This window comes from Notamacropus eugenii, chromosome 1, assembly GCF_028372415.1.
Source record: "Notamacropus eugenii isolate mMacEug1 chromosome 1, mMacEug1.pri_v2, whole genome shotgun sequence".
NCBI classification, from domain to species: Eukaryota; Metazoa; Chordata; class Mammalia; order Diprotodontia; family Macropodidae; genus Notamacropus; species Notamacropus eugenii.
In genome coordinates this window covers 375,524,059-375,551,710 of record NC_092872.1, presented here as the reverse complement: position 1 = coordinate 375,551,710, position 27,652 = coordinate 375,524,059, and the positions used below count along the sequence as shown (strand labels likewise).

The following is a 27,652-nucleotide window of genomic DNA, read 5'->3' as shown; positions in this document are numbered from 1 at the left end:
AATACACGCGCGCGCACACACACACACACACGCGCACGCACACACACACACATACACGCACACACACAGTCTGTGTTTGTATGTATCCTCAAAAGAAGAAAATCATTTTAGCAAAAGGTCAGTGGTTATAATCATGTTTGCATTTATATAGATATACATGTATACATATATATACACGCACATGTATACAGATATACATGTATACATATATATATATATATAATGCATATATACATAAATACACATATAGGGCAGCTAAGTGGCACAGTGGATAGAGCCCTGGGCTTGGAATCAAAAGACTCATCTTCATGAATTCAAATAGAATCTCAGACATTTCCTAGCTATGTGACCCTGGGCAAGTGACTTAACCCCATTTTCCTCAGTTTCTCCATCTGTAAAATTAGCTGGAGAAGGAAATAGCAAACCATTCCAGTATCTTTGCTGAGAAAATCCCAAAAGAGTTTATGAAGGGTCAGACATGACTGAAACAACTGAACGATAATACACCCACATACAACTGCTTTTTCTGTATATATGGAGGTATGGATATCTATTTATGTAAACAGATAGATTCCTAATTCAACAGGAGAACACAGGTCAGTGGCTATGAACACATTGTATGCAATACAAAACTGACATTACAAAAACATTTTCATTACAAAGAGAGCAGGGTGTTTTGTTTGTTTTTATTGAATGCTAAAGCTACAAGGTTACTTCAAAATGTCAAAGAATTCAAGAACTAGAAGAGGCCTTAAATTACCCAATCCTTTCACTTTATAGGAGAAACAGAGACCTAGAGATGTGGCTTGTCCAAGACCATTCAGGTAATCCATAGCAGAACCATGACTAAAACCCAGGCCTTCTGCCCACCAGTATATAGATCTCTTTGCATTATGCCACACTATGTATTTGAAGCCATTTTTAAAAAATATTTAAATCCTCACTCTAGGTAGAAAGGTATTTTAGAGTCTCTCTCCTGCCCCTCCACAATACAGCCACTGCCTACTTTTCTGGCTCAAAGCTGATGGTGAAATTTATACATACTAATACTAAAATCTAATTTCATTCTTAAAGCAATTTTTAGACAGGTCATTTCTCTCTTCTTTATAAGTCTACTTAAATGCTGTTTATTTTTTAAAATTTTTTCATTTTCTCTCTTTTCTGTAGGGAAAAATATAGAATTATCTCTACCTGCATATATATCAGTAAATAAAAGGAAAATCCCGGGAACAGTGAAGTTCTGTTTCCTGGCCACTGCTGAGGTTAAGGGGATTTAAATATTTCACTTGTCTTAATAACTATCACATTTAAAAATTCCAAGTTAGAATATCTACACTAAATTATACACCTGTAAGGAACTCACAATCTTTGGAACAAATATAGAAATGTTCATGATTAAATTTCTCCCAGGACTCTCTTCATGACTCTATTACTTGATTGAAGGGTTCTATGTATGTAACTGGTTAGATCCAGATGCCTGGCAATAGGGATAGGGATAAGCTCATTTCTGTGGAAAGAAAGCAGAACGTATTAGTCTAAAAGACTAGGGCATGTAAAGTCAGTTAACATTTACTGATCCTGGGGCTTTTACAGCTTTCACCAAATAAATGGATTAATTGTTCACAGCAGCCCCATATCATATATGCTTAACATGTCTTATCTATCATTTATGAAGAGCCTGCTTTAATGACTCCACAGGACTGATAACGCAATCTATTAAGACTTGCTAATAAGAAAAAACCAACCTGCTCCCAATGGTGAACGTCAGTCACTGGAGCTGCAGGTAGAGCACGCTATAGCATGAAGCTGTCAGACAAGCTCTGATTCAAATGTCTTCCAGGGTCAAATACAGGGAGTAAGGATGAGGGGAGCCTTGAATGGGTGGTGTTAGATAAATCTGACGAAAGAATGTTTCCTGTGCAAAAGAGCTCAAGAACCCACATCTGTAGGAGGGGCTAGCTGACAAGTGAGATTTCCTAACAGAAAAGATTGTGCTAGCAGCAGACTCGGCCGACTCCAACTTCAGCACCATGAACACTTCATTAGCAAGACTCCACTTTGCAGGTGGCTATCAGCCCTCTGACTCCAAGGACTGGAGATCCATCATTCCTGCTTTCTTGGTGGCAATCTGTTTAGTAGGCTTTGCAGGGAACCTGTGTGTGATTGGCATCCTCTTACACGGAGCTTGGAAAGGAAAATCATCCATGATCAACTCCCTGATTTTAAACCTAAGCCTAGCTGATCTCTTCCTTCTGCTATTTTCTGCACCCCTGCGGGCAGCAGCATACTCCAAAGGCATTTGGGATATGGGATGGTTTGTCTGCAAATCTTCTGACTGGTTCACACACACGTGCATGACAGCCAAGAGTCTTACAATTGTTGTGGTGGCAAAGGCATGCTACATGTATGTAAGCAACCCAGCCAAGCAAGTGAATGTTAACAATTGCACAATATGGACAGTGCTTGTTGTCATCTGGGCCATAGCCTGCCTCCTACCCTTGCCCGAATGGTTCTTTAGTACCCTTAGGTACCACGAAGGTATAGAGATGTGTATCATGGATGTACCAGCTCTGGCCCAGGAATTCACTTCTATGTTCGGTAAGCTCTACCCTCTCCTTGTATTTTGCCTTCCTTTGCTCTTTGCTGGGATCTATTTTTGGAAGGCTTATTGCCGGTACCAACACAGAGGAACCAAGACTCAAAATTTAAGAAACCAGATCCGATCCAGGAGACTCACAATGATGTTGTTAAGTGTTGCTATAACCTCTGCCATCATGTGGCTACCAGAATGGATAACTTGGCTGTGGGTATGGCATCTAAAGACAGGAAGCCCTGTTCCACCTCAAGGTTTTATAGCCTTGTCTCAAGTCTTTATGTTTTCCATCTCTTCTGCAAACCCCTTGATTTTTTTAGTAATGTCTGAGGAATTCAAAGGTTTCAAAGATTTCTGGAAATGGCTGACATCAAAAAAACCTCTACCTGACCCGGAGTGTCAAGGAACACCAGCTGGTAACTCACAGATCACTTCAGAAAATGTCCCATCTCAAGAGCCTCTGCCATCTGTACCAGACAAAGAGAAGCCTGGATCGTCCCCCTCTGGTGAGGAGAAAACAAATAAGGAGATTCCTGTTCTACCCGATGTGGAACAATTTTGGCATGAAAGGGACATAGTCCCTTCTGAGCAAGACAATGATCCTATCCCCTGGGAACATGATGATTCTGGGATTGCAGGTTGTAGTAAATGAAATTACAAGTTCCAAAGCCAAGTGAAGATGTGTATTTATTGTATTTGTTATACTGTCGCTTACCAATATTTCTCAAGATTTTGCTAGGTAAAAATCCAGTAATACTATCTTTGCTCTTGGTTGTGCTCAATAAACATACTGCTGTCAAAGCTTCCAAAATCATATTTCTAGTAAGTAGGAATAACCTTACATTAGTAGAAATATTTATGGTGTTTAGATTACTTTAAATAATTTTTTTCAAGTATAATGTATCTAAAGTTGTTTTTCCATTAGAGGTTAGGAGTTTATGCTATGCCATTTACCCATTGTCTCCCTTGTTAACACATGGAGCTGACAGGAGAGCTGGTTGGAGAATAGAATGAATTCTGTGGCTCTTCACACAAAACTGTGATCTAGATGACATAGACCTGAATCCATTACTTTGTCTTCCTTGGCACTAAGGAGGCCAATCCACTAAACAATTTTAAAGTATTTATGGTTTCAAATTAATTTATGCTTTATACAATCAGAATGCAAAATATGAACTTAACATTCAGAATTCAGTTATTTTCAAAGCATAAACAAACAAGTTTTATTTAATTCTGGCAAAGTCAACTAACCAACTACCTACAAGAAAGTTAAGACACTAGAAATTAACTAACATTTTTCCTACTGTTCATGGTAATTTGAAATCACTTATGTAATTTGACATTTTGTGGTTGTTCTTTTTAGGAAAACACAGAACTCTGTGGCTCTCCTTAGAGGTGTCACTCCCACCTCACCAAACTTAAAACCTGAAAATCCTTCAGGTTTAAAGCATAGGATTTAACACCTCAACTGAGATAAAATATGTGTAAAGTGCTTTGCATCTTTAAAGTGCTATAAAAATACTATTATTATTACTGCTAGAAAACTAGGATGTAGTTCTTATCCTACCAGTTAAAGACTTTGAAAGTATCTCTAACACTATCTACTCTTATATCAGGACCCCTCTTAGAATCAAAGGTATGGATACTATTACAGTAGCTACCAGGGGTGGAAAAGTTTGTTTTCTCCCTGTCTGATGACTCTTCTCAAAATGCATGACCAATTATAAAACTAGGGCTTCAAATTTAACCCATGATATTGACTATGCTCACTTTAACATCTAGAACAAGACAGTTTCTCCAAATGACAGCAGTGGTGGGTGTGTAACAGCGAAGAGAAGGAATACAGACAGGCAGAAAACTTGGTTCAATAAAGGGACAGAAACTGAAAAATGCAATGACAATGGAGTAGGAAAAGGCAAGAAGATAGAAAATATTGGAAAAGAAACCCCAACACTTGTCAGACTTTTCTGTCCCCATAAAGATATATAAGAAAATACCAATATTAGGTACCTTACTAGTCCAGAACTTTATAACTGATTAAATATTATCTCCCACATGCATGGTAATTATAAATGCATCATTTTTCCTACAACACATAAAGCATCTACTGGGACTAGCTACCTTTGTTCCCAGAATTCTAATGGGGTTTCTAAGAATATTTTCATTGTAGGGCTCCCTCAGAAATGTCTTAAGGCAAAAAGAGAGGGCAGAGGTAGAATAGAGAAATTGGAGTATGTAGGAGGACACTGTGGAGAGAAAAGCATTTTTTTTAATAAGTGAAAATTTGTGGGGTTTCTTACTTATACTATAGATGCTTAAGTGAAGGAGAGGGTTATTTATATTTACCCCTACCTTACAACTGAATCATTAAAAGATCACCATGCTCATGGGACCACAGAAATATAACTCACAGCAGTACTACTTTCCCCAAGGGCCCAAAGAATTGTTTAGTGATGCATGTATCCTACAAATAAAGTAACTTTCAATACTTTATTAAAAATTTTGTTAATTTCTGTTTTATGGTCTCAATGAACCTTAAATATGGAATCTAAGATGATACTGTTGATGTTCATTTTTACTTGTGAATAAAAAACATGCCATACTGTATCTATTTCAATTTTCTCAGTAAATAGGTATCTGTTGTTCCAAGTCTCTTATTCTTATGTTGTCAAATCAAAACTGTTATTTGGCAAAAACGGGTTTATTTGTTTTTTGGTTTCAGGCAGGGTTGACCTTGTCTCTGGCACAAAAAATTATCAAAAAGAATTTAAATTATATATTCAGTCTTGTCAAAATACAGAGTTTGCTATCTACACATCATTTCAAGATGCACATGTAGGAAGGATAATTAACTGAACACTTCTTATTAAGCATCAGTTATACAGTCCCAGCTTTGATATCCCATGCTTCAGTTCTTATACCTTACAAAAAAGGAACTTGGGCTTTGGGGCTTTTGCACTAATACATACTGATTCCCAATCTATGTAAATAATCCTTCCAATATTTCAAGACATAATTACTTAAATGTCACCAAGCCCATTTGTATCAAAAATGTCACTGTGACATAGGAGGAAAACAATGACCAAGCAAACAGCATTTTGTAGAATTCAAAGTCATGACAAAAATTTTTAGACAGACTAGTAAAACTTTAAAAAATCTCCCTAGGACAGTTAAATATTTTCTATCATAGCAGAGAAATTCCTCCAGTTTTGAAAATGGTCATTTTCACTCCTCCTCACAGTACTCAACATTACTCAACTAATTTGCAGAAGTGAACTGCAAAATAAAGGGAGAAAAAAACAACCTAGTTAAATACTGTATCAAATTTAAGAAGCTCCAGCTTAGTCTGATATATAGTTGATTCCATGTATACAATTATACATACATCTATGTGCATCTAAATATTATACCTAGATATAATTTGATACAACTCAACAAACATTTATTAAGCACCTACTATGTGCAAGGTACTGTGGTAGGCACTGGAGAAGGTAACATATATGTGTGTGTATATATACGCATACATACACACACACACATAAACATACATATATAAGTCTAGATCTGGCACATTTTCCTTTAAAGTGGGCTTTGGGGAGAGTAGCAGTGATGGCAAAATGATAAGGGAAATTAAATAAACACCTTGTTCAGAATACCACATATAGAAACAATACTCCCCTTCACCTACCCAAGAGGAAACAATGCAGAAGAAAATAATGTTTTAGATGGGACAAAAGAGCTAAAAAGTGACAAGGAGTCAAAGAGTGATAGTATTACAGAAGTATGCATGATACAGTGAAAGAACTGCCATGAAATGCCTAAAGCATCAATTAAAGTAAGAAAAGCAAAAACAAAGTTTTTGCTTACTATGTGACACAAGTAAGATAGAACTGAAGGAAGTGAACACAAAAAGAATCCTTTCAAATCCCTTTCCTTTTTGCACTGCAAATAATTCCATAACACATTCAAAGCTCTAAAAAAAAGATGCATTCAAGGCTTTAAAAAAAATATGCAATATCAAAAATTGTAAAGCAGATTTCATTTGTGCAGATTCCATTTTCTGCTTTTAAGAGCAAATTTTAAAACAAATTTTCTTTACAGATTATTTAACATTAAGCATATACAATCCACATATAAAAAGGGTTGGTTTATTGTAGTTCAAATACATAAACTGAACAATTCAAACATTTCAAAATTAAACTTTAGAAACACAAGTTTAACATTCAAACAGGAGTATAGTTTACAAGGATTATCCAGAAGGATAATTAACTCTCTAATCCAGAAACTGATATAGATACTTCTATGGTGAATAAAAATGTGTTTATACAACCGTCCTGTTCTGGTAAGCATTGTAATTGACTGTGTTTCCATATCCAAGAAGAAATTACCAGAAAAATCTTCACTTAGACAAAGCAACCAGATTTCTGCCTATAATTCAGAGGGATAATCAAAGCACATCTGTGAACAAAATCAAACTAAACTGGTCTCTAGAGACTTGGGGCAAAAGCAAGAGCATTACAATATTCTTAGTCTCTGCCAGCTGAGAATTCAATTAACAATGTTTTTCTTTTATCTGCTTTACAAAAACAACTTGGGTTTGCTCCAAGTTTGTGGCACTTGTATCTTACAAGTTCAGACCATAAACCACTCCCCAGGTCTTGCATATGTAACACTGCTAGGAAGAATGTCACCAAAAATCACTGACTTCCACATCTCATATAAGGAAAATCTTTAGTTTCAAGCTTTTATATTTACTAGAGACAGTCTGGATGTTTGAGTATGTATGTCAGTCATGCCACATAAAGAAAAGCATAAATATTTCCAGAGTTCTTTGTTCAAAAACCATGTTCACAAATGCTGCTCCTTCCTCCGCTCTTCAGATGATTTTGTAATAGGTTGACTCATATATGTTTACGTAAAAATCTGACAGGTGGCTCATGCAAGCATTTTGAATTAATAGATACCCTTGGTGTGAAGAGTTATGTCAGAATTATTTTGTTGATCTCCTTGTAGGTTCTGAGGCTGTTGGAGGTGGAGGTGGACCTCGTCGATCCAGGTCATCGACATATGCCACAATAAGTTTACGCCTCTCCTCTGGCACACAGTCAAGTACCAAATATCGCTTGTCATTCTGCAAAATCTTTTCTACATCTTTCAAGTGCTGATCAGACTCCTGGATTAATTTTTTGGATCTGAAATAAGAGAAAAAAGCCCAAGAATTACTGACTGCTGCCCACAGGCCTTTCAGAAATGAGCTGGCGATGTCAGTCTAGTTCCTAATTGTGTTTCCATATTTTAAAAAAAGAAAAATTTCACTGCAGTGGTCACCTTTGTAGGTCATCTCAGCAAAGACTTCAAGGAGTGAAAGGGCCTCAGAAGCTGAATTACCCTCCCACCCCTAGTGGTGGTCCCTCCAGATCAGGGCTGAGGGTGGGTGGGTAAATCTTGCCCGTGCTGTACCTGTTCTGTGGATGAACAGAGGACTTCAGTCTGCGGGGCTGCCAATCCCAGCATCTTTCACAAGCTTTCACTTTCACATCTTTCACTAAATTAACTATAAAAATGTAGAAAGAAGTCTTACTTCACATCTAATTTAAAAGCCCAAGCTGATGCAAAACATTAAGGACCCTGACCAAAAAGTCCAAAAGCCATATCAAATGACAAAATACCTAAAAACCACACCCTCAGCACTACCTATCCTCCCATGCATGTACCCTTAAATCACGTTCCAAATAATTTTTTTGAAGGAAGCCACGTAGAAGCATAAGTACAACAATGCTTCTCTGCATACTGATTTCTAAATCAATGTAAAATGTATTTTACTGATAACAATTATCGGGGAAGAAAAAAGAACTGAGCACGCTGCAGAATAATCCAATTTAAGACTTTGATTTTACATCTTATGTATTCATTTTAATAAACTCAGAAAACTGTTTTCCTGAAAAAAAAATGTTCTGTTGAAACTAAACTGATGACTTTATAGCTTTAGAATGTTTCAGCTATGTTGAATAATTTAGGGAGAAGAAATTACTTCATAAAGAGTGTGTGGGGGGGAAGTAACTTCATGGGATGTGGTTTTCATACTGTAGTTGAATGCAAGAGATAAAACTGTTGGGTAAAAATAAAGATCACTTTTTAAAGACACTGGCTGGGTGGGAGGGAGTGAGGCTAGACAAAATGAGAATGAGTATCTGGGCCCTTTCTTCCAAAAAAAGAAAAAAAAAATTATGCCCACAGTTATTGGATCCAGTTATGAGCATCTGACCTCTTACTCCTAAAACTTAACATGTCAACATGTGTGTGAATGGAGTTTGATTTGGCCTGTTCAGTAAGGACTAGTAAAGACAAAATGGTCATTGATATGAAAGAATTTGTTGCACACACCTGTATGTTATAAATTTGGTCTCTTTCAAAAGTGTCCTGAAGTCAGCTTTGGCAGTAATATATTTGTCTCTGATGTACTCTTCAAATTCCCTTTGTTTTTTCTGTAAGAAGATAATTAGTAACATTAAAATACTTAGTAAATGAACCAACAGCTTATGAATTCCATTACTAATACTAACATCAATTATTTTATGCAACAAATTGATTCAATCAGAGTAAAGTATATTACATCTAAATAAGATATAGTACAATAAATTTTTACACATTTAAAATTCTCAAACATTACAAATTCACAGTCGAAAGAAGCAAAAATTTGAAATTAATACCATGCAATAATTAAAGCAATACAATGACAAATATTCATAAAATGTTTTCATGGCACATGACACAAATATACAAAAATAACATTTACTGAACCTGTACTGGACATAGTAATATGTTAAGGGATATCATACGTTCAAGCCACCATCTTTAACAGTACATGTAGTTTAAATCCACATAGGTTCAATTTCAGGAATTGAAGATTTTTATTCAAAAAATTTCTACTGTGTATTTTATCATTAGAAGAAGCTACAGACTATGGGATTAAAATTAAGATAAAAAAACACTTCACTAACAAGCACCATCATCACCATGTTTGGTAGTATTACTGTGTAATAAGGCAGCCTAAACTATGGACTCAAATCATTGGCAAGTGGTACTGTTGTTCAATTAGTATTTATAATTGCCAGTGATTAATTACAAAGTACTTAACAAATAACAACGAAAACAAATTTTACAACTTACTCTGTCGCTGGAGGAGAACTTAATGCACCGTGGATCTTCCTTAATAATTTTTTTAACTTCTTTCCAAGTGGATGTGAGCGTAATCTTTCAAAAAGACAAATAAATAAAAACATAAATGTGGCTTACTCTTTTGAGAAGCTCAAACTGCAGCACATATGGTACATAATATTACACACTGACCTGAGATCTCTTGTAATGCCCAAGCGTAACAGGACTAGTTAGGGACAGTGAGGCAGCTTTAATGCAATTTCTTTTTGTTGGCTTGCCACAAGAGTTATTTTCATGGCCATATTTTCAAGGTGGCCTAAGACATTTCACCTGCAAACCCTGCATTTACATGGGCAAACATCATAACTTTTGAAGATACCATTCACCAAAAAGAGAACAGTTACTTAGGAGCAAGACCTGGATAACAACGTGCACAAACTGCAGGAAAATGGGCCATGATAATGAATCAAAAATAGAGATGGGAAGGACACCTAAGTCCAAGAGAGGTGATCAATAATCACACGAAAGGATATTCTGGTTAACTATGGGAACAAACATAACATAGAAACTTGAAAAGAAGCTAAACAAAATCTCTGAAAAGGGCAGCTGAGTAAAAATTACCTCAAGGTTTCTCTAAAATGGGGAAAATGGAGAAGGGAAAAGTAAAATAAAAAAATTTTTGAGGAAGCAGAAATAAAAATTTAAAGACCATAACTGTCAAAATTTATATTTCCTTTTTCCAAGTTATTTAGCTATTCCTATCTTAAAACAAAACGTAACAAATAGGTAAGAATCCATTTCTTACCGCTGAAGTTTCATCCAGAAGTTGTCTAAAGTGTTCCCTCTTCTTTTTGGTAAGTGCTTCAATGTGTTCATTGAAAAGCTTCTCTTTTTCTTCTCTTTCTAGCAAAGAGCCAGATTCCCATCGATGATCTTTTCGGAGAGTTCTCCGAGTATCAGACCATGACACATCTGAAGAACGAACCTTTGAAGGAAGAAAAAAAGGAAATTTCACACTTCACCAAACTCAGATACCTTTTCATATTTCATTCAAATAAATGTCAAGTTGATTAACCTAAGGAAAATGAGAAACCTCAAATGCAATATTTAAACACCAAGGTCATTCAGAAAATAAGATTAAAACAACACATCCTATGAAAAGGAGACATCCTCACTGATGATCAGTGGAATATTTAAATTACTTCAAGATTCATGATTTTCATGAGTTTCACTATTAATATGGCAGATTCCAATCTCCTTAGTACATGAATCTTGAGGAGTCAAAATAATCTCCTGGTATCCAAATTTCTTATCTTGCCTTTCTCCTACCTGGATTTTTACAAACTGTAAAACTCAGTATGTCTAAAACCAAACTCATTTTTTTCACCCCAAACCTATCTCATATTTAAACTTCCCCATTTTCTCTTTCACACCATCACCATCCTCCTGGTCACAAGGGTTCACAACCTTAAGAGTCATCCATGACTTTTACTTCTCTCAATCTCTATTCCTAACCAGTTGCCAAGTTTTGTCAATACTACTTCCACAGCATCTCACACCTATCCCCCTTTTCTCTCCTTCTTTCACATACTACCTACATCTTAGTCTCATTAGACTACTGCAATGTCTTCCTGTCTCCCGACTTCAGTCTCTTTTCTCTTAAATTCATTCTCTATACAGCTTTCAAAATGATATCCTTAACACATCTGACCATGTCACCCTACTACTCAAAAATCAGGGGCTCCCCATTGCCTCTAGGATAAAACAAACAAACTTCCCAGTCTTACATTTAAAGCATTCTATAATCTAACTCTCAACTCTTTCAGGTGAATTTCCTATTACTCAGCTTCATGCACAACCTAATTCCAGTCTTTAGGTCTACTAAATACTCTCTGTACACTATACTCCATCTCCCATCTGCCTGTCTTTGCACAAATAGTCCCCATGTCAGGAATAGAATCCCTCCTCACTTGCACCTCCCTCAGTGAACATCTAGCTTCCTTCAAAGCACAGTTCATATGTCAGTTCCTATACAGGGCCCTTCTTGATCCTCCAGTTGTTAGTACTTTATCTCTTTTAAAACTACTTTGTACATACTCACTTGTGTACAATGTTGAATACCCACCAAGAGAATGTAAACTTAATGGCAGGGACCGTTTCATTATTTGCCTTTGTTTCCCCAGGACCGAGATATGCCTTATAAGACAGCAGACTCTGCATAAATGTTTGTTGAACTGAAATGGCTAATATGGTTCTCACCAGGACTATAAATGAAGACTTTCCAGCTTAGTGGGCCTTGTCAGAACTTACACACCCAATCAAATAGCCCTCAAAAACAAACTGCAAATTCTAAATGCCATCAGTGTTGCATTTAAAAATATGAAGTGTGGCACACGACAACATATCAAATTAAAAAGAATATGAAAGGAACCCATTAAAATTCTTCCCGAGCGTCTCAATGTCACATGAAGATAAACCTATAGTCTTGAAAGTTCTATCTGTAGAGCTAATATTTAAACAAGGTCTTACAATCAAGGTGGAAAGATTTTGAATAAAGAAGGAAAAATCTAAGTTTACAGGATAATGAATTTTTCAGCTACAGTATTCTGTGTCTCTGAAAAACTACGTAAGTTATAAATAGGTTACTGAAGGAAGTATCTATGATGATGAAATTATGGATCCTTTCAGCACTAAAATATATGGAGTGCAATGCAGTGGAATTTGTTATAGTAAATTACTTTTTCAAAGAATCAGTAGGTTTTTCAGTAAAATGAGAATAAAACTGCTTTAAGACACCAGCATATTATGTAAAATTAAGAAATGAAAACACAAGAAGCATACTCAAAAAGCTGAATACCCTGAGAACTATAAATAAGTTTTTGGGAACTTTCCTTCAACAGAGAGAAATCCTGGCTTTTTTTGCTCACTAATGCTATTGAACTCGATGTAGAAAAAAGAAAGGCAGTAAAAGCTAATACACAACTCTCATGTTCATTAATCTTTTTGTGAACTTGAAAACGTTTATCAAACTCTTGATTCCCCAAAATATTCTAGCAAAAAGTAGACAAATGATGAGGAAGCATAAATGAGAATTTTTTGAATCCTCGTAAAACCATAACATGTTACTATTCCACTTAAGCAGCACCCTCAACCATCTAAAGAAATCACGAAGCTGAAACAACCAAAACTGCCTCTGAAAATGAGCAGCAACCAAAATAATCAAGAGCTGAAATCAAGAACAGAAAATATATAAAAACATCACAAGATCAGAGACATAGACTAGGAAGAGACCTGAAAAGCCATCTAGTACAACTTCTTCATTTTACAGATAAGAAAATTGAGGCACAGAAAGTTAAATGACAGCTAACTTGCCCAAGAATACAGAGGTAGTAGAGCAAGTGAGATTTGAACACAAGTCCTCCAACTCTAAATCCAGCATTCCTTCCACTGTGCCATACAGAAAAGACAAGAAATGAAAAAAAAAAAATGAAAGAGAATTGTAGAGAGCAAAAAGCAGAAAAGGTGATCAGAATAGTGAAGGATGAATAGTGGTGAAAGATTTATAACAAAAAAAAAAAAGGCTGAAAAAAGAAATTTCTGGTATCAATAGTATTTTGATTTTTGAAAAGTGATTTTATCAATACCTATTTATTGCTGTCTGCTAGAAAAATAAAGTGTAATAGTGACCCCCACCTTATATTTACAGTTTTACAAATAACTTACCAAATGATACAACTTTTACAGTTAAGTTTAATATAAAGTAAAACCTAAAAAGGTTCACAGAATATAATTAACAAAGAAAGTGAAATAAATTTAATACTTACCATATCAGAAAGAAGAGCCTTGAAATTCTGAATTGCTTCTTCACGTTTATGCTGCTCTCTTTCTCTATCTATTTCTTTTGTTTGTTCTGAACGAGCTTTTTGAACCTCTCGCTCCCGTTCCCGTAAACTTGCCTCTATTCGGGCTTGCCTCTCCAGTTCCTTTTCTTTTTCTGAGTCTAAATTCTACAAAAAGCAAGATTATATTTCCACCAACTCCATCAGATTAACTAGCCTGTCAAACATTTCTTCAAATTCAGTTCTTAAGAATATAAATTTCCAAAAAGCATTTCAAAATACATTTCTATTGATAAATTAAAACAGTATTGATGAACATGCCAAATATACTTTTTTTAACCACTTAAGGATGTATAAAGCATTATAAATAATTACATACTGTACCTTGGCTATTTTTTCAATATACTGTTTAAAAAGATCTTCTCTCATTGATGAACTATCTACTGCTTTGTAACGTGGGTCACTTTCTACTTTGTCCTTTACTTTGCTCCATCGAGATTGACTATCCAAGTGGTGATTAGATAGTAGTTCAAAGAAGTCTGATTTAATCTACATTTTAAACAGGATATGAAATGGGGGAAAAAAAATAGCACACTGTAAGAAATTATTTTACTAATAACTGCTACTTGAAAAAAAAAAATGCTGACTTACCTTAAAGATGAGAAATATGTAAAATTTTGCAGAGTACCTGATCTATAGTTGACTAATTTTTAGGAAAAGAGGATAGCAAATTGTTTTTATTTTTAATTTTTTAAGTCTGCTAAATCATAAAAGTTCTTGACTGAGATCTACCAGAGCAAAGATGAATTATTTCTTTCGTGGATAATATTTAAGCCAAATGAGGATAATTTCTTACACAATTATAATTTTTATGTCTTAGATGTTCCCATAAAGTACAAATTTATTTTGACCAAGGACTGATTTTTTGCTAAATCTTTTTAATGAGCTGCAATGAAATACTTACTAGTTTCATATAATGGTAACAAATTTTTTTTTTACAAGTAACATGGCAAAATTTTTCTTTTTTTATATAAACAAGGAGGCTTAGTAGATTTTTGTTAAGTTTTGCAGACAAAACAGAATCCTCATGTGCTTAAGATTCTTAAGAAGAAATGTGGTAGATAGGGAGATAGTAATAACAAATAATATTATGCATATCAAGTCAAATTTTGGAATTTGAAAAACATATTTATACCCTGATTCTAAATGACAAATGCAAACCAACATTCCCATATTTATATGTTTGCCATAATGTTGTAATTATTTTAAGAAAGCTTGGATTGTATTTTTCTCCTTACTAGTACTATATGTATTCTTTTACTCCTACTGCAACTCAAAACAGACCATGAATTTTACTTATAAGGTACCAGATCAGATCACAGATACTAAATGACAGTTTAACCTTTAATACTGCTACAAAGAAACACCTTTTTCTAAACAAAAAAGGAAATAAAATTGAGGTATGTTTATGCCCTTAGGGGGAATTATATACCTCACTTGGTATTCTCATTCTTGATGTCATTCAGGGCAGCTTATATCTTTTTGGACAAAAGAGCTTAAGACTCCCTTCAGAATCTGTCAATACCAAGTATACATCTCCCCCAGGTATTAAACATGCTGCCTTCACATCTCTCTCAGACCCTATTGTTCCAAGGAATGAGAAATCAGGAGTGGAGTCAGGCCTATTTCATCACTATATGGAGATATGTGGATACAAAAATAAATTAAGTACTCCCCACCACCATATACCAAATCCATTACCTCCACCCCACTCTCATTTACCATACACTACAGGATTAAAAAGGGAAACTGATGTTGATCTATGAGAAACTATGTGCCTTTATAGACAACTGAAAGGTTCCAAGACTCTTAAAATAAACTATAAAACAGATTTTTCCATGTAATAGAGTGAATCAAAAGGTAGAACCAATCAGCTGCAGGCATTTCTACTACAGAACTTGACTTATAATTAGGTATAGGTCAATCAGAATCATTAAAGATCTTTTCATTCAAGAGAGATCAAGAAACCATTTGTTGATAAATACAGCATAGCAAATCAGACATCATTTAGTCTGCCTTTTATGAATCTGACAAAATGAATATAAAACCTCTGAAACATTTCACTACATGAAAACTGGCTTTCCAAGTAAAATAGAACATGCAAGCAGTACCAAACATGAATCTTTCTAAGCCATAGAAATTTAAACAAATTAAAAGCACTTTCAAATAGCCTAAGTGAAGCCTATAAAGTAAGGGCATTGGTTTGTATTTTGGGTTCTTTTTTTAAATGTGTGATATGTAACTAAGAAACACCGTAAACTATTTGCAATAAAATTCCATCTTCCTTTCACAGAAGGATTAATCCTGACTAGCTTATTCTCAGTACTATTCCAAGGGAAATACTTAAATAGCTGGTAAAAATCGCATATTGTTAGCTGCGGTTGAAAAACTATGCCTTGACATCCACATAATATGCTTCCTAGTAACACTGCAACCAATTATCTCCCATTTTCCCTTAATTTTTTTTCTTTGAGAATGGTTGCATTCTTATCTACTTGAGGAAGAAGGAAAGTCTCTCCTTACATTACAAATAACAGTATTTGTTTACTAAATGGAAAGACCTAGAAAAAATTTCTGACTCAAAATCAAGTTACTTTACAACATGATGGAGAAATAGCATATCTGAAGCACTCACAATTCTAGAGGTAGGTCTTCCTGTAAGATGCACTATCAGTAAGATTTACAAGCCAATTCTTAAGCCACAATCACCAAAATTTAGTCACTTTATTCATAAATAAGAATTCTAAGGCAGCTGTTTCCTCAATTTCTACAAAGAAAAAACCAAAACTGCCTTGATAGTTATTATGGCAAAAAAAAACCAAAGCATCCATTACATTTCAAGGGCATTTCCACAAGATTAAAAAAAAAAAACATGACTATATAATGCCCACTATTTACAGACATGCGGAAGAGACTTGTGGTCCACAAACTAAAATGGAAAGCATTTGGAATCGCAGCTCTTTCTTTTTAATTACAATGAAGAGGTCTATACAGGAGCATACATTGCATCAGCAAGATAATATTTTTCAGGGATTCTAAAATAAGACCAGAGCATAAAACATGGAAGTAATTTTTGAAACATGGCTATTTTAGCTATTTAAATGAAACATTTTAATGCCACAAAAGCAAGGACCACAGTCATAAGACTAGGTAAAGTTACAAATGATTACTGTCAACATACAGATTCATGTTACTGGTCTTTTTATCCAAAAACATAATAAAATTTAGAGTGAAAACAGATGTCCCCATATTTTTAAAAGAAAAATATCAAAGTAGTTAACAAAAATGCTCTTAAGTATTTACTGACCTCACTTTTCAATATAGCAAAGTGAAACCTACCGTATTAAAACCCTTACTTTAAAGATTTCTGTGTAGAATCCATAGTTAATAATTAAATTTGCAAACTTAATACTGGCTGAGAAAGCTTCACTTCATCATTTGCCGCCTTATTTTTAATGGCACAAGATCAAAGTTAGAATTTCTTAAAGAATTAAAAGTTTAAAAGCAAAAGAAAATAAGGCTGAAAATATTTTAGGTGTATTTAGATGTAATGTCTCTTTAATTTTTTTTTTTCAGTTAACACATTCTGGATACAACTCTCATCACTTCACAAGGAAAAAAACTAAAAAAATGTAAAGTACCGGAACTGCGGGAGGCTAAAGTCACCACACAGAGATACCAATTCTTTCCTCACTAGGGAATCCCATAATACTTTGCGTGTCAGTGATTGACAGCTGTCAGACTGAACTGATTGACAGGCCGCACAGCACAAAACTGTAAAGTCTATCCACTTGTTATAAAACAGAATACATAAAATGGTTACAAAAGGTTTTTAGAAAAAGAACAGTACTTTTAAATGCAAAAAGAAACAATCAACTTGTCTAAGAACAGTCATGCAATATCAAAACAAACAGCTTATTTATCTTTCCTTTAACTCATGAAATTGACTATTTCTAAAATTCAAAAGTAATTTAACAATTCCATAGGCATGGTTCCAATACAGTATATAAATGTTTATATGATATGTAATTGTGTCATTTCCTCTGGGAAGCATAATCATTTACAGAAAATGGTAAAAGTACTTCTGAACAGTTTTACTTTGACAGAAGCCCAATAAAACAACTAATTAGGAAAACTCAAATAATTCTGACAAGAGTAATTTAACTACAAATGTCATTGAAATTACAAGTATACCATTATCATACTGCTTTAAATATTACATATCAAAGTATTATTTCCCAGAACCAAGGCTGCTTTCTTCTCATCATCTCCTAATAGATCAAATTTGCATTCCTTCTACTTTAGAGAGTGTTAGCAATTTCAAATGTCAAGAATGATTAGGCTCCAGAGGTTATTTTTCTCCATTCACACAACATACAGGGACATTAAGGAGGGTGGCTGCATGTTTTGATGATACACTACTGATGCCACCTCCCTGCCAGCCTGCCTTCCCAGTGGTGAGCTCTTGCTCCACACCTGACATTGCTGTCAAATGACATTTGGAATTCATTAAAATTTAATGGTCGACCTTTAATTTTGATAAGCAGTAATTTATATGTAAGATATGTTTACTGAAAGATTAAGAATCTCTAAAATGCTACCTTTTCACAGGAAAGAGATAAAAAAAAATCTTTGAAATTTAAATGTTATCACTTATAAAGGATTCTGAAACTGTATTGCTACCACTGAGTAGGCAGGCATGAAAATAACTAGTTCTGGGTTTTCCAGGTCAAAAAAAAATTTCTCATTTTCATCACCTTAAAAATGTCACTATTTGCCTTTAAAAAACTAAATCTTAGACAAATTAAACAAAACAACACAGTTCACTTAAAAGTTACTAATCTATGCAATGCTACCTATAAGATGATGGAAGACTTACACAATGAAATTTTAGAAGATAATTAAAAGCCAAACTGAATCTGTAAAACTGTTGAACTATCCCATAAACTGAAGTACTAGAAACCCAGCACCGGCTTAGTCACTATCCATTCATACTCCCATCAATCACACCACTGGAACTAAAACCACCTTACCTTCTCACCTCTGGTCTTCGAGTCTTCTTTTTCTTTCTTTCTTGCAGCTGCTACAAATTCATTAAATAAGGCTTCTCGATCTTTCATCTTTTCAATTGCTTTGAATCTGGAGTCTTTAGCATGCTTGGCTGCAAATTCACTAAAAGTAGCTCTGTAACAAAATGGTAAGTGTGCTAATTTGGTAGAGTTGTTTTTGCTGGTGGAAAAGTAGAGCAGAAAATGCCAGTTTTCCTTTAAGAATATATGCCAGAGAAATGTGGTCCCCAACATCTGCCTATAAATAATAAACACTGGGCTACCAAAAGTAGCAAAGAGGTAGACAGTAGAATTGCTGTTAAATAAGTATGTACTTGTTCAAGCATTAACACAGAGGAAAAGAATGAAGCACATCGTAACAAAAGACAAGTATTCAATATATATCTACCCACAAAACTTCCTCAAAAGACTGCTTTAAAATGATGTTAAAGCTGGAAGGAATCTTAACAGATCAGCTAGTTCACAGTCCCTCAAGTTTACAGATGAGGAAACTAAGGCCCAAAGAAAGAAAGTACAGAAACCAAGCTAGACTAAAAATGAAAAGTAACTTTTATATCCTATATACATTTAAAAAGGACTGACAGAATTTTGAAACCTTCACCTGGCAGCAAAGAGTAGAAATTGAAAGAATGTTTTCATGGATAATATTGCAATCACCAACCTGCACAGGTGTAGAAAAATATGCAGCTTATACATACTTCACTGACAGCCAACCTATCTTGGGAGTAGCAACGAGAAACTCAACTGATGATAGAATTCTAATAAGGATAATAAAATACATTTTCCTTTATGTGCAAAACTAAAAAAAATCTATTATATCTTATTATCAAAAAACTAATCCTATGACTTTGGTTGGCTAATCTAGGAATCTGAACTCTAAAACTAACCAAACATTAAGAATCTCATAATAATTAGCACAAAAGCTAAAATTTTCAACCCTTTTCAGAGTCTCAATAAGGTCCTAGTAGTCTTTCATGTACGTAGTTTTTTTTTGTTTTTTTTTTTTAAACAAAACTCTAAAACACATCCTTTGATTCAATTTTCAGCCATAGGACAAGATATAGATTTGGTCTGAAAAATGAATATGATATATTTGAAATCACAGTGAAGTTTTAATTAATGTAACAAAGATATGTCGCAGCAAAAGTTCACCTTTAGCACACAAGAAAAACAAAAAACATTAAAGATTTAGTATCCTACTCAGAAATATTAGAAAAGGAAACAACAAACACTACTATAATTTAAGAAAATTAATTCTTTAAAAGTTTAAGATTCCAATACTTACACAACTTTCTGGAACACTATCCTAAATGAAAAAAGGGTAGTAGCACTACATTCTTAAACATCTCAGAAAAAGAACCATTTTAAAACAAACATGGAAATCCCCATTGACTGTAACCTAAGCTAAACAAAAGGAATCATCAATTATGGTCTTATCTGAAACCCTTAGTTAAAATGACCCTACGCTCTGCAGTAACAAGTATGGGCCATGACCCTCTGACAACTTCCTAGAGAACAAGGCTATTGAGATTTTCTTGGCTTATTTTTTTAGCAGGCCCAATGGATCCTTTGAGGAATGGACTTTAAAGGCACTAAAACCTCATCAGTTCAACATTTCCACCCACAAGTACTAACCCATATAGACTAAGATTAGCTTCTGCAGTGGAACTAGGATAAAGAGTCATGCTCCTCCATGCAGACCACTTTTCTTCTGCTGATAAGGAAGTTACATCAATGATATGTGAAAAAGGAGAGACACTAATTTTTCTATTTGTGGAGACAAATTTCAGAAATACACCAATAGCTGGAGCTATTTAGGTCATTCTCAAAGCATCAATTCTACCATAACCAAACATTTCAAAGGCAACAAAAGGCAACATTTGCTTGTTATCCATTCTTATCTTCCTCTCCTCCCCGTTAAGGATACTTATTCTAAAGCTGTTAAGATTTTATTTAGTCTCCATTTTCATATCTCAGCATTTCATACCTAAGGAAAGAAGTCTGGCAGTTACCAACTATTTGAGGTATTTAGTTTTTGTTAAGTTATAAATACCTTATCTTCCAACAAATCTATATATCATTTATTTAGAGATAATTCTAATTCTGATACTAGTGCTCAAATTCATGACTATGTTTTAAGGAACATAAACATAGATCATTTAATTTTCTTCAGCATTATATGTATAATCAATATTCTGTTCACAAATAACTGAAACATGTACATCAAACCCATGACATGAATTTGAAATTAAAAGGTCTTCACTAAATGTTTTCAGTAATAAATACCGTTCCACAACCCAATAATTGTACATACTTTAATAAAGAAGAATAAGCATTATGTATGGTGATATTTCATATGGATTAAAATTTATTCCTTTGAAGAAGTTCTGAAAACTGAATAACCCACTTTTCTCAGCAACAATAATCTACATATATCCACACAGCAACTGAAATTACACTGTACTTAAAGGAGATGTTTATATATCTCCTAAAAATTTAAAATGGTTAAATCTCCTAATTCATACTAACATTTTAAAAATGATACAGAAAAGAAAAAAGAGGATTATAAAACTGTTCTCTTCTAAACGGAAATTACCCACATACCTTGGATTAAACTTTGCTTCTTCCATCATTTTCTTGAAATCTTCCTTTGCTTGCATAATTTTGTTTTTCTTTTCCTTTCGTTCTTCTTCTGCTCGAGTCTTCACGTATTGGTCAAAAACCTATAATATTAACCAATTTGATAAATAAGACATAAATGTTGGTAAGGAAACCATCAAGCTAGCTAATACATCATTTACTCCCTCCTACAAGAAACCTATTCTGATGCCTCCAGGTGCTCATGCCCTCCTCCCAGAAATTATTTTGCATTTAAATTTCAAAGCACATGCTCTCCCCCCTTTACCCCCAATAGACTATAAGATCCTTGAGGACAGGTACCATTTCATTTTCACCTTTGTATACCCAGCACATAGTATATCCTTTGGCTCACTGTAAATGCTTGCTGAATGAATAAATGACAAAACTGAACAAATGTACTTCAAATGGCAACCTCACAGTAGTATTTAAAATATAAACAGAATGAAAGGCAGTGAGTAGACTAAAAAATGAACTTTCATAAACATGAAACTAGACCGGGAACCAAGAACATAAAACCTTTCCCAGTCTTTTATGTTTTCAGTCATGTACAAGAATATGTAATAAAGGAATGACATCTTTTGGATCTATTTGGATCTTTTTCTTTCTTTTTTAAACAAATTAATACAAGATAAAGTAAAAATTGCTCCAAGATGTACTTTGGGATTCATTATATAAGTTCACTATATTTCATCAATTTACCAATTTCTACACCAAAGAAAATATTAACATTTTCTATAACAAGTGAATTTTAGTGTGAAACAGTACACAGCATTCTAGATTTGGAGACAGGCAAAACTAGCTTCAACTCTCACCACTGACATATTTACTCATTGTGTTGTATGGCCACCAATCTTTTTCTGAGACTCAAGTAACTCTAAGATTCTAAGTAAGTCTTTGATGAAACTATAGGAATTCCAATAATATAATAATTTGGCCACTTGCCTATATACACATAATTAATGCCCAAAAGAGCAAAATAGAAGCCAGAGTGACCTGGTAGAAAGAATTAGATTAGACATCAACAGAGCTGGGTACTGATCCACGTTTTTGCTACTGGGAGACCTTGGGCAAATCACTTATTCTGTATTTCAGTTTCCTCATTTGTAAAATGAAAGATTTAGACTAAGTAATCTCTAAAATAAGAGGTAGCTGACTGAGGGATGGGGAGGATGTTTTAGAACTACAGTCAAAAACACTTGAGTTCAGATTCAGACTCAGATACTTACTTGTTAGCTGTGAAACCCTGGGCAAGTCACTTAAGCTCTGCCTGCCTCATTTTCCTCAATTATAAAGTGAGCATAATAGCAGCATCTACCTCATAGGATCAGTGGGAAGACCAAAAGGGACATTTGTAAAGTACTTGGCAAAATTTAAAGCGCTATATAAATGCTTACAAGGAGGAGGAGTTTGAAGACACTTTTACCCCTTATAAGTCTGTGAAACCTATGTAACTCAGGGAGACTATTACATAGTTTAGAAAGTGTAAAACCAACTGGAGATGATGAGTTTCAGACAATGGTATGATTGAAATATCACACCACTGCCTAATACCTTTTCTCTTCCAATACAACCCTGCTTTAAGGTTAAAGTATCACTAACTTCTCTAACTTTACTCCTGAATAGAAAGAGCCCAGGAGAGGGAGGAGGATAGAATATTTCTATTTTTAAAAGGAGATATAGTAAATCCTTCCAATCAGAAAGCATTACGTGACTAATATTGTTTTAATACTTACACTTCCATGAGTAAAACTTGTAACAAAAATCATACAAAGGAAGACTCCAAGGGGGGGAGGGGTTGTACTCTGTTTTATGTACGTCATTGAATAATTGAAATGCATATAATACATTTAACAACTATAGGCACAAAAGCTTTTGTTAAAGTGGAAACATATTCTGGGAAGCTCTAGCAATAAAGTCATATAGATAATAGAGCAGTACTGGGAAGATCCATTCAAGCCAAATGTTATTATAAGGGATAGGAAGGCACATTCAAATGCGTTAGAAGACAAATGAAAATGTTATCCAAACATCTGTAATCAATACATCATAAATGGCAAGTTGCTTCTACCAAATACATCTAAGCTCATACTATGGTAGCGAACAAAATGTCAACCATCACAATCCATCTACCACGTAAATGAAAAGATTAATTTATTTGACTTAAGGGTGCATTTGGAATAGTACCTATAAATACAGCCTGGTTGTAATAAGGAATCTTAAAAAGAAAATATTCAAATTCCAGGAGAAAATATTTGAAAATATCGCTTTTGTTTTTTAAAATACCTATGTATATGTGTAATTTTTCTTATCGGAAGGGAAGGGCAAAAATTATCAGGACTTTGGGAAAATCAGAGAACGGGGATACAGGGATTGCTTTAAATCCCGTTATTTTAAAATTTTGTCTCTTCTGAGGGAAATAGTATTTAAATGAATCATAACTGCCATTTACCTGTTTTCTCTCTTTAGGATTAAGAAGTAAATAACGTGGATCAAAAACTATCTTGTGCAGCTCTTTCTCCCATGTTGAAAAGGCAGAAACCTTTAAAATAAAAAAGAGGTATTGCCTAATCATTAAATTTGTTCTAAAATACAAAGGTAGTATAATTTTTTCTTGAAATCTACAGGACATCTGTTTAAAAAGAAATGACAAAAAACATACTGAAGTTTCCATCACTAATAAATGACAAGCAGTGGGAGGTAAGCAATGGCAAATTTCCCACTAATTGGCTCTGAACATTTCTATGTAATTATATAGCTATAACACACACCTAATTAAAATAACCACTACTGGGTGACATTTTAAAAATCAGTACATCAGAAAAGAGCCTTGAAGATTTGCATTTTGATTTCCCAAGCTTGCTTCAATCTTTTACAGAATAGGTAATGATTTAAAATTGAACAATTTCACTTAGTCAAATTAACCTCTGAATGGAACCAAAAGGTTAAAATTCCCTCTCAGTTACATTCCATTAACGAAAATTCACATAATATCAACGATTCTGTCAGAAATCATTATAATTAAGGTCCATCCCTTCAACTGATGCTACTATTCTGATGTTAATACCATTCTTAAATAAAATTTGTGATAGTTTAATAACCTAAAGTGAACAAAGGTTAAAAACGGTATATTAAAAGGACAGTAATAAGCATTAAGGTAAACAGACTTGGCCATGAAAAGGTGCTTTCAGAAAAAAATTATGTGCTATGTTTGCCCCTTCTCCCCTCATCCCCAACAGGATCACTAACCTTGGATATGACCTTTTAGCAAGACATATTATATTACTTATACAAAACAGAAATATCTCCCCCAAAGATTGTTTTCTGACCCCTCTCTCTAGAAGCATGTCCTTGAACTGCTTCATTCGGGCCTCCAGAGGGACAATGGCCCTTTCTCGGGCAGCTTTAATTTCGGCTTCCATGGCAGCCTCTTTCTCGGAATCAATGTCTTTGTTATCATCTTTCCTGTAAGAATGCAACACAAAGCCATCAACTGACAAATAAATTATTAATTCAGAGTTATGAAGGGATGATTCTCAAAGACAGCATAATTTTAAGACTACACTTACTAAAATCAAAACTTCTCTTAGTTAAAATAAACCTATCCCAGGTCAGATCCCATCATAATAGAAAAAAGAATAACTCTTTTGTTGTTATAATAATGGTTATCTAATTATAATGAATATACTGTAAGACTGACAGAAGAATGCTATCGCTGTGCTAAGAGAAAGGTGAAATATAATTTCTCTTTCAATTTTGAGGTAAAAAACATTCTTGGTTGGATTAAAAAGATACGACTGTTCCTATAGGGATTTTTAATTCATTAGGAAAAAGGTATGTTCCTACTTCCTTCAGCAAAGATATTAATTTCCAGAACTTTTCACATTATATGTGACTAAAATATTAAAAATCAAACATCTAACAAAGTCTATTTGTGACTTTAAATTTTTAAAGTTTTAATATTTTACACATGTATTTTTATACAACATATCAGCAACCTTGACTACATGAATAAGTGAGAGATACTTACCTGGCACTTCTATTACTCTCTTTCTGGGCAAAGAATAAGAAATATAGAATAAGGGCTAGGGCCCATAGATTAATGGTGTCCCAATAATACAAATGTATAGATTAGAATAGTTTTAACCATTACTCAACTATTCCTTGTTCCTACAAAAATGGACATTAGAGTTAAAGCCAATTTGAGGAAGCTGTTCTCAATTTTATGTACTAAATTTAAAAAGTGAAACAGATAATCTAAAACAAAAATATCTAATACCTATGTATTTAGAATGTATTAAACTATTTGGAGAGGGTAGGCTCAATTTATTAAAGAAAATATTAAGTTCAGATTTTTCCTTAGTATATATTATCAATTTAAATGAGAAAATGGGTAGAGGAAGAGAGTGAAATGTTAGCTGTCACAGGAAGGCCAACCCAATGATTAAAAATTATCTAAGGTTAACAAACAAATACGGGATTTGGGTAAGTCAACTATCATTAGTGTACTACATAATGAACAGCAAGACAGAAAGTAAGCACAAGTCCTTGCACTTAATGTCATCTTAAGAGACCATGGTGATCTCAAAACTAAGCACTAGTTAACATAATAACTATAAGGATAATAGCTTTAAAAAAATTCTTCTTGTAATCATTTATTTAAAAATATATTTTTGTATATAGTTAGGGATAAAATGCCTCCCACTGAAGCCCTTACTATAATGTATCATGGGAGTATGGAGGTGACCTGGGGTTCTGTAACTTTTGCTAACTGAAAATTCCAGAGCATATACATTTATTATCTATCCCACAAATAAAAGTAAAATCAATATTCTGAACCAGGAAATATATGCATTTAGCTCTTTCTCTAAGAAACAATGAAGACCTGACAAGCTATGTAGTGGCAAATTCTACAAGATGGCATTTATAAATTTACATAAATCTAAATAAAACTAGAAGTGTGTTATCTTAGCCTCATTTCCTGTACACTGACAACGGCAACCCACAATTATGCTTTCCATCATTTTTTCATCTCTTTCCTAAAAAAAAAATAACATACAGGCCAAATTTACCCATTTCTCAAATGGTTGTATTATAACTACTTTGTGGACAGTAATATTCTTTTCTCCTTCCTAAAAGAATGTCATGTTCACATCTAACCCAGTCCAGAATAGGCATTAGTCAACCTAACACTACTATCTCTGTTACTCCCCTTAGTTCTTATGAAGCAAAAGTCAGTTTCCAAGTCTGACAATCAATCCTCTACAGATATCTGTAAATCTTACTTCAAAAACCAGTAATTGGTGAATTGATATATAAAGGAAAACAGTGTTCCATTTAATAAATGTTTGTGGAGTGAATAGATCCAAGCTATTTGCAATGGTTTTCAGGGTAGAAACTTAAATCTGCCAAGCCTCCTAATTTCCTCAAAGTTCTAAATAACCAGTTCCTTTATATTCTCTAGCTTCATAAAAACCATTTAGATAACTAAAACTTCCTTAAATTTTGCAAACAGAGGGTAATACAATTAATTTAAAAAAACTCTTATGAGATATAGTTATCATTCATTTTTATCAACAATTCATTTATTATCATATCTATTGAAAACTGCATTTTCTTCACATGAATTTCAATCTTGGGGGAAAAACAAATCTTGCAAACTTTCTCTGATTTAACTTACTTCCGCTTTTTAGCTTTAATTGGTTCATCTTCATTTGCTTCTTCTATTGATTCTTGTTCTTCTTTAACTGCAAGACAAAATTATTATAAAGCTTTTTGTAAGGGTATATATCAACAGTCAACAGTCTAAATGTTTACGCACAAAGTTTTCAACACCAAGTCTCTCTTCTGAAGTAGTATTTGCAATGCACTCCCTAAAATACAGGATCAATTTAGTCCACTTATAGGTATTCAAAATACATGTACCTACATTAAAAGATTATTATTACAAGATCATTTTGCAAACTTTAGAGGACTATATAAAGGCAATTTACTATAATACTAATACTACTATTGTCTTTTTATTTTAATCTGTCTTCTTAAACTACAATTCATATTTAGTTCACTCACTTGCACTCATAGAGAACTGCCACTTTTGGATAGACAGCATGGTCGGAGTCTGGTGTCCTGGCAAAAAACATAACAAATATGTTACCTATAAACATAAACACTTCTTATTACTGCTAAAAGTAATTGCCAATCCTTTCCGTAAAGAATGGTATTATTGTGTCTTTTCTACTTATCCACCCTTCTTCCAGGTTATATTTAAAATTAAATTAAATTTTTTCTTTGCCCAA

At 33.9% G+C, this 27,652-nt stretch overlaps 2 protein-coding genes across 9 annotated transcripts in view; one reads left to right on the top strand and one right to left on the bottom strand.

The window, feature by feature from the left end:
* The first annotated feature begins 1,935 nt into the window (after positions 1–1,935).
* On the top strand, positions 1,936–3,245 carry GPR151 (G protein-coupled receptor 151). The gene has a single exon (XM_072630665.1). The coding sequence runs from the start codon at positions 2,031–2,033 to the stop codon at positions 3,243–3,245; it is 1,215 nt and encodes a 404-aa protein (XP_072486766.1). The 5' UTR covers positions 1,936–2,030.
* Positions 3,246–6,725: 3,480 nt separating this feature from the next.
* Positions 6,726–27,652, bottom strand: part of TCERG1 (transcription elongation regulator 1) — a 65,515-nt gene continuing 44,588 nt past the window's right edge. For 5 of the 8 annotated variants that reach the window (XM_072630658.1, XM_072630661.1, XM_072630660.1 and 2 more), the window contains 12 exons: positions 27,426–27,482; positions 27,037–27,103; positions 24,686–24,821; positions 23,809–23,898; positions 21,324–21,442; positions 18,684–18,834; positions 13,975–14,139; positions 13,576–13,758; positions 10,557–10,736; positions 9,764–9,847; positions 8,978–9,078; positions 6,726–7,785 (listed from right to left, as the gene is read on the bottom strand). In XM_072630658.1, coding sequence (XP_072486759.1) covers positions 7,584–7,785; positions 8,978–9,078; positions 9,764–9,847; positions 10,557–10,736; positions 13,576–13,758; positions 13,975–14,139; positions 18,684–18,834; positions 21,324–21,442; positions 23,809–23,898; positions 24,686–24,821; positions 27,037–27,103; positions 27,426–27,482 — 1,535 coding nt within the window. In that variant the 3' untranslated portion in view covers positions 6,726–7,583. Of the gene's footprint in view, positions 7,786–8,048; positions 8,148–8,977; positions 9,079–9,763; positions 9,848–9,943; positions 10,091–10,556; positions 10,737–13,575; positions 13,759–13,974; positions 14,140–18,683; positions 18,835–21,323; positions 21,443–23,808; positions 23,899–24,685; positions 24,822–27,036; positions 27,104–27,425; positions 27,483–27,652 lie in introns of those variants that run through there. The other 3 variants (XR_011971934.1, XM_072630663.1, XR_011971935.1) reach the window with 3 other exon arrangements.

Coding starts and splice junctions, on each gene's coding strand:
- GPR151 (XM_072630665.1), top strand. CDS start 2,031: ATGAACACTTCATTAGCAAGACTCCACTTTGCAGGTGGCTATCAGCCC.